The sequence below is a fragment of the Pristiophorus japonicus genome, chromosome 31, assembly GCF_044704955.1.
Source record: "Pristiophorus japonicus isolate sPriJap1 chromosome 31, sPriJap1.hap1, whole genome shotgun sequence".
Taxonomy (NCBI): domain Eukaryota; kingdom Metazoa; phylum Chordata; class Chondrichthyes; family Pristiophoridae; genus Pristiophorus; species Pristiophorus japonicus.
Window position 1 is genome coordinate 11,594,204 of NC_092007.1, and position 7,625 is coordinate 11,601,828.

A 7,625-nucleotide genomic window follows, 5' to 3' on the forward strand; every position below is an offset into this window, starting at 1 on the left:
AGGGGCTGAATGGCCGGCTCTTGCTCCTGTTTCTTATGTTCTGATGCATTGGTGAATTGGCCCCAAGAAATTCCCATCGAGATTCTTCACTAAACTGCTGCAAGGAGGCAGCGGGATCCCACAGTCAATCCAACCCGCTTCACACCCTCACACCGCACAGGAGGATCCCACTGGGCCCCTCGAGCCCGTGCTGTGCCGGCTCTGTGACAGAGCGACCCCAATCAGTCCCACACTCCCCCCCCCCCCCCCCCCCTGCTCTTTCCCCCACTCCCCCGGCATATTTTCCCCTTCCGGTATTTACCCAATTCCCGGTTTGAAAGTCACCATTGAATCTGCTCCGACCGAGCTTTCAGGCAGCGCGTTCCCGATCACAACAACTCGCTGCGTTAAAAACATTCTCCCCCATCTCCCCCTCTGGTTCCATCGCCGATTATCGTCAATCTGTGCCCCTCTGGTTACCCGCCCTCCTGCCCCCGGGGAACACATTCTCCTGATTTACTCCGTCACAACCCCTCGGGATTTCGAACACCTCTATTAAATCTCCCCCTTAACATTCTCTGCTCCAAGGAGAACAACCCCAGCTTCTCCCGTTTCTACACGTCACAGAAGTCCCACATCCCCGGGACCGTTCTGGTCAATCTCCTCCGCAACCTCTCCCAGGCCCTCACATCCTTCCTAAAGTGTGTCGCCCAGAATTGGACGCAGTACTCCAGCTGGGGCCTAACCCGTGGTTTGTAACCAGTGCATTTGGAAAGCAGTGAAGGTGTGGTGCTCCCTCAGTACCGCCCCTCCGACAGTGCGGTGCTCCCTCAGTACTGCCCCTCCGACAGTGCGGCACTCCCTCAGTACTGCCCCTCCGACAGTGCGGTGCTCCCTCAGTACTGCCCCTCCGACAGTACGGCTCTCCCTCAGTACTGCCCCTCCGACAACGCAGTACGGTGCTCCCTCAGTACTGCCCCTCCGACAGTGCGGCGCTCCCTCAGTACTGTCCCTCCGACAGTGGGTCACTCCCTCGGTACCGCCCCTCCGACAGTGCGGTGCTCCCTCAGTACTGCCCCTCCGACAGTGCGGTGCTCCCTCAGTACTGTCCTTCCGACAGTGCGGCACTCCCTCAGTACCGCCCCTCCGACAGCGCAGTGCGGTGCTCCCTCAGTACCACCCCTCCGACAGCGCAGTGCGGTGCTCCTTCAGTACTGCCCCTCCGACAGCGCAGTGCGGTGCTCCCTCAGTACTGCCCCTCCGACAGCGCAGTACGGCGCTCCATCAGTACTGCCCCCCCGACAGCGCACTCTCAGTACTGCCCCTCCGACAGCGCAGTACAGCGCTCCCTCAGCACTGCGCGGGCGGGAACGCGAGTCGGGATGTGCGTGTAGCCGGCTCACCTGCTTGCCCATGAGGATCAGGTCGACCTCTTCCTTCTTGGCCAGGGCAGCCATGATCTTGGAGACCTGCAGGGGGCCCAGGGCCTCGTAGTCCTTGCCCGACACCTCCACGTGAATGCCACGGTCCGCGCCCATGGCCAGCGCTGTGCGAATCGTTTCCTGCAAGGGACGGAGGAGACAGTGAGGGAGCAGGAACCCATCTGTTCATTCATCCCCCGCTTCAACACGTCGCAGGGTCACAGGGCGAACGTTTCAGTCAACCTCCCTCCCCACCATTAACCACTGATGTCCTTGAGATACTCATCCTAGCTTTCCAATCCCTCCTCCCCTCCTTCCCAATCTCTATAACCTCCTCCAGCCCCGACACCCCTCCCTATCTCTATAACCTCCTCCAGCCCCGACACCCCTCCCTATCTCTGTAATCTCCTCCAGCCCCTACACCCCTCTCTATCTCTGTAACCTCCTCCAGCCCCGACACCCCTCCCTATCTCTGTAATCTCCTCCAGCCCCTACACCCCTCTCTATCTCTGTAACCTCCTCCAGCCCCTACACCTCTCCCTATCTCTGTAACCTCCTCCAGCCCCGACACCCCTCCCTATCTCTGTAATCTCCTCCAGCCCCTACACCCCTCCCTATCTCTGTAACCTCCTCCAGCCCCGACACCCCTCCCTATCTCTGTAACCTCCTCCAGCCCCGACACCCCTCTCTATCTCTGTAACCTCCTCCAGTCCCTACACCCCTCCCTATCTCTGTAACCTCCTCCAGTCCCTACACCCCTCCCTATCTCTGCAACCTCCTCCAGCCCCGACACCCCTCCCTATCTCTGTAGCCTCCTCCAGCCCCTACACCCCTCCCTATCTCTGTAACCTCCTCCAGCCCCGACACCCCTCCCTATCTCTGTAACCAACTCCAGCCCCTACACCCCTCCCTATCTCTGTAACCTCCTACAGCCCCTATACCCCTTCCTATCTGTGTAACCTCATCCAGCCCCCACACCCTTCTCTATATGTTAGCATGGATAGAGGATTGGCTAACTAACAGAAAACAGAGTCGGGATAAGTGCTTCATTCTCAAGTTGGCAATCAGTAACTAGTGGGGTGCCGCAGGGATCAGTGCTGGGACCCCAACTATTTACAATCTATATTAACGACTTGGAAGAAGGGACTGAGTGTAACGTAGCCAAGTTTGCTGACAATACAAAGATGGGAGGAAAAGCAATGTGTGAGGAGGACACAAAAAATCTGCAAAAAGACAGAGACAGGCTAAGTGAGTGGGCAAAAATTTGGCAGATGGAGTATAATGTCGGAAAGTGTGAGGTCATGCACTTTGATTTTTTTTCTGCCAAAGAGCAAGTTATTATTTAAATGGAGAAAGATTACAAAGTGCTGCAGTACAGCGGGACCTGGGGGTACTTGTACATGAAACACAAAAGGATAGTATGCAGGTACAGCAAGTGATCAGGAAGGCTAATGGTATCTTGGCCTTTATTGCAAAGGGGATGGAGTATAAAAGCAGGGAAGTCTTGCTCCAGTTATACAGGGTATTGGTGAGGCCACACCTGGAGTACTGCGTGCAGTTTTGGTTTCCATATTTACGAAAGGATATACTTGCTTTGGAGGCAGTTCAGAGAAGGTTCACTCGGTTGATTCCGGAGATGAGGGGGTTGACTTATGAGGAAAGGTTGAGGAGGTTGGGCCTCTACTCATTGGAATTCAGAAGAATGAGAGGTGATCTTATCGAAACGTATCAGATTATGAGGGGGCTCGACAAGGTGGATGCAGAGAGGATGTTTCCACTGATGGGGGAGACTAGAACTAGGGGGCATGGTCTTAGAATAAGGGGCCGCCCATTTAAACTGAGATGAGGAGGAATTTCTTCTCTCAGAGGGTTGTAAATCTGTGGAATTCGCTGCCTCAGAGAGCTGTGGAAGCTGGGACATTGAATATATTTAAGACAGAGATAGACAGTTTCTTAACCGATAAGGGGATAAGGGGGCGGGCAGGGAAGTGGACCTGAGTCCATGATCGGATCAGCCATGATTGTATTAAATGGTGGAGCAGGCTTGAGGGGCCGTATGGCCTACTCCTGCTCCTATTTCTTATGTTTTTATGTGACCTCCACCAGCCCGTCCAAGAGTGCAACCCTACCTCATACTGCCCCTCCGACAGTGCGGCGCTCCCTCAGTACTGCCCCTCGGACACTGCGGCACTCCCTCTGTACTGCCCCTCTGACACTGCGGCACTCCCTCAGTACCGCCCCTCCGACAGTGCGGCACTCCCTCAGTACTGCCCCTCCGACAGTGCGGCGCTCCCTCAGTACTGCCCCTCCGACAGTGCGGCACTCCCTCAGTACTGCCCCTCCGACAGTGCGACGCTCCCTCAGTACTGCCCCTCCGACAGTGCGGCGCTCCCTCAGTACTGCCCCTCCGACAGTGCGGCGCTCCCTCAGAACCGCCCCTCCGACAGTGCGGCGCTCCCTCAGTACTGCCCCTCCGATAGTGCGGCGCTCCCTCAGTACTGCCCCTCCGACAGTGTGACGCTCCCTCAGTACTGCCCCTCCGACAGTGCGGCGCTCCCTCAGTACTGCCCCTCCGACAGTACGGCACTCCCTCAGTACTGCCCCTCCGACAGTGCGGCGCTCCCTCAGTACTGCCCCTCCGACAGTGTGACGCTCCCTCAGGACTGCCCCTCCGACCGTGCGGCGCTCCCTCAGTACTGCCCCTCCGACAGTGCGGCGCTCCCTCAGTACCGCCCCTCCGACAGTGCGGCGCTCCCTCAGTACTGCCCCTCCGACAGTGCGGCGCTCCCTCAGGACCGCCCCTCCGACAGTGCGGCGCTCCCTCAGTACTGCCCCTCCGACAGTGCGGCGCTCCCTCAGTACTGCCCCTCCGACAGTGCGGTGCTCCCTCAGTACTGCCCCTCCGACAGTGCGGCGCTCCCTCAGTACTGCCCCTCCGACAGTGCGGCGCTCCCTCAGTACTGCCCCTCCGACAGTGCGGCGCTCCCTCAGTACTGCCCCTCCGACAGCGCGGAGCTCCCTCAGTACTGCCCCTCCGACAGTGCGGCACTCCCTCAGTACTGCCCCTCCGACAGCGCGGAGCTCCCTCAGTACTGCCCCTCCGACAGTGCGGCGCTCCCTCAGTACTGCCCCTCCGACAGTGCGGCGCTCCCTCAGTACTGCCCCTCCGACAGCGCGGAGCTCCCTCAGTACTGCCCCTCCGACAGCGCGGAGCTCCCTCAGTACTGCCCCTCCGACACTGCAGCACTCCCTCAGTACTGACACGGGGGGGGGGGTGCGGAGTGTGGTCCTAGACTACGGGGCTCGAGTCGCTGGAGTGGGGTGCAGGGGGGCGGAGGGGCACGAACCCACGATCTTCTGACTCGGCTGCGAGCCTGTGCGCTCCTGACCTGGAGCCCCCGGTGACCCGCAGACCCAGTGTAAATGATTATCGCAGTGTAAACGGCCACTCCTGGATAAACTGGTTTGTGCGGGCGTTCCATTTACACTGGGCCACTTATTAACCAGGCGTCTGTTTGCCCTTTGCACTGAACCCGTATCGTGAGGGGTTTCTGATCAAGTGGGAGAGAGGTCTTCAACCAAGAGCAAGAACTCATCCTCGGCACTCCCCCCGCATTTATAAAGTGCCTTAACGTAGTGAACATAGTTGTTGTAATTCCCATTCAACGGCATAACCATAGCCGACTCCCTCCCCGCCAACATCCTGGGGGTCACCATTGACCAGAAACTTAACTGGACCAGCCACACAAATACTGTGGCCACAAGAGCAGGTCAGAGGCTGGGTATTCTGTGTCGAGTGTCTCACCTCCCGACTCCCCAAAGCCTCCCCACCATCGACAAGACACAAGTCAGGAGTGTGATGGAACACTCTCCATTTGCCTGGATGAGTTATATCTCCAACAATGCTCCCATAGTACTGCCCCTCCGACAGTGCGGCGCTCCCTCAGTACTGCCCCTCCGACAGTGCGGCGCTCCCTCAGTACTGCCCCTCCGACAGTGCGGCGCTCCCTCAGTACTGCCCCTCCGACAGTGCGGCGCTCCCTCAGTACTGCCCCTCCGACAGTGCGACGCTCCCTCAGTACTGCCCCTCCGACAGTGCGGCACTCCCTCAGTACTGTCCCTCCGACCGTCCGGCGCTCCCTCAGTCTACCCCTCCGACAGTGCGGCGCTCCCTCAGTACTGCCCCTCTGACAGTGCGGCGCTCCCTGTCGGAGGCGTAGATTGAGGGAGTGCTGCACTGTCCGAGGTGCCGTCTTTCGGATGAGATGTTTAACCGAGGCCCAATCTGCCCTCTCAGACAGTGCCAATAGAAGGATATGGTGATGGGGTGAGATGGAGAGGGGAGGGGGGGCAGGGGGGAGGAGGCTGGTGTGGAGCATAAACACCGGCACGGAGCGGTGGGTCCGAATGGCCTGTCCCTGTGCGGCAAATCCCAGGAGATACCTGGCACTGCTGGGGCCCACAGCTCACTGCGATCACTTCCATCGCCAGCTTTTTCTCCTTCAGTCGGATGGCCTCCTCGATGGCGATCTCGCAGAATGGGTTCATGGAGTGCTTGACCCCATCGGTCACCACCCCGGTACGGTCCGGCTTCACCCTGATCTGTGCGCCAGAGAGGAGAGAGAAAGAGAGCACGTCACTCACAGCCCGCCTGCGACAGACCCGCACCCCAACACACTGACTCCAGCCCCGTCATCCAGGCCCACACTCCCCGGCACCCTGATTCCCTGTCATCCAGGCCCACACTCCCCCACACCCTGATTCCCTGTCATCCAGGCCCACACTCCCCCACACACTGACTCCAGCCCCGTCATCCAGGCCCACAAAGCCCCAGTGGGGCAGCAACTGAAAATCCTATCAACCCTGGGGTGTCTGGCCTGGGGCAGGGGGGGCGGTCAAGTTTGGAAAGTGTGGGTTATGGGAGGAAACTGGGGCTTAGAGTGGAGGAAATTGGCGTAGATGAGCAAAATGGGGGTTAGGGGTGGAAATTGGGGGTTAGGGGAGGAAATTGGGGGTTAGAGGGGAGGAAATTGGGGGGGGTTAGGGGAGGAAATTGGGGGTTAGGGGAGGAAATTGGGGGTTAGAGGGGAGGAAATTGGGGGGTTAGGGGAGGAAATTAGGGGTTAGTGGTGGAAATTGGGGGGTTAGGGGAGGAAATTGGGGGTTAGGGGAGGAAATTGGCGTTGATGAGCAAAATGGGGGTTAGGGTGGAAATTGGGGGTTAGGGTGGAAATTGGGGGCTAGGGGAGGAAATTAGGGGAGGAAATTGGGGGCTAGGGGAGGACATTGGGGGTTAGGGGAGGAAATTGGGGGCTAGGGGAGGAAATTGGGGGCTAGGGGAGGACATTGGGGGTTAGGGGAGGAAATTGGGGGCTAGGGGAGAAATTGGGGGGTATGGGGAGGAAATTGGGGTTAGGGGAGGAAATTGGGGGCTAGGGGAGGACATTGGGGGTTAGGGGAGGAAATTGGGGGCTAGGGGAGAAATTGGGGGGTATGGGGAGGAAATTGGGGTTAGGGGAGGAAATTGGGGGCTAGGGGAGGACATTGGGGGTTAGGGGAGGAAATTGGGGGCTAGGGGAGGACATTGGGGGTTAGGGGAGGAAATTGGGGGCTAGGGGAGAAATTGGGGGGTTAAGGGGGTAACTTTGGGTGTTGGGAGGTTCAGTCTGCAGCCGGAGCCTGGGGGAACCCCTGGGAAACCTCACCATGACGCCATAGTCGATGACCCGCTTCACACCGACCAGGAGCCGCAGCGCCATTGTGTCCGGATCAGGCTCTCCCGCCGGCGGAGGGCATTAGGCGGCGTTCACTTCCGCCCCGCAGCCTTCCGCACGGCCATGGGGCGGCGCGCTCACATCCGCCCCGCAACCCGCGCGTATCGCTCTCATACCTCCGGCTGGAGTGCCGCGAACCAAATCCAAGCGTTCCGCCTGCCCAAAACTCCCCCCTTTCTCATCATTGTTCCAGAAATTATTATTTAACGGAGAGAGAGAGATTGATAAATAGATATATGGATAGATAAATAGACTGATAGAGATATATATAGATAGATAGATACATGGATAGATAGAAAGATAGATAGACAGACAGATAGATACATAGACAGGCAGACAGACAGATAGATAGAAACATAGAAACATAGAAAATAGGTGCAGGAGCAGGCCATTCAGCCCTTCTAGCCTGCACCGCCATTTAATGAGTTCATGGCTGAACATGAAACTTCAG

General features: G+C 58.2%; 1 protein-coding gene across 1 annotated transcript in view; it reads right to left on the minus strand.

Moving 5' to 3' along the window:
- Positions 1-7,205, minus strand: part of etfb (electron transfer flavoprotein subunit beta) — an 11,667-nt gene extending 4,462 nt beyond the window's left edge. The window contains exons 1-3 of the mRNA XM_070868813.1: positions 7,106-7,205; positions 5,844-6,002; positions 1,383-1,541 (exon numbers count right to left, since the gene is read on the minus strand). Of these exons, the coding sequence (XP_070724914.1) occupies positions 1,383-1,541; positions 5,844-6,002; positions 7,106-7,159 (372 nt within the window). The 5' untranslated portion in view covers positions 7,160-7,205. The remainder of the gene's footprint in view (positions 1-1,382; positions 1,542-5,843; positions 6,003-7,105) is intronic.
- Between the last annotated feature and the right edge of the window lie 420 nt (positions 7,206-7,625).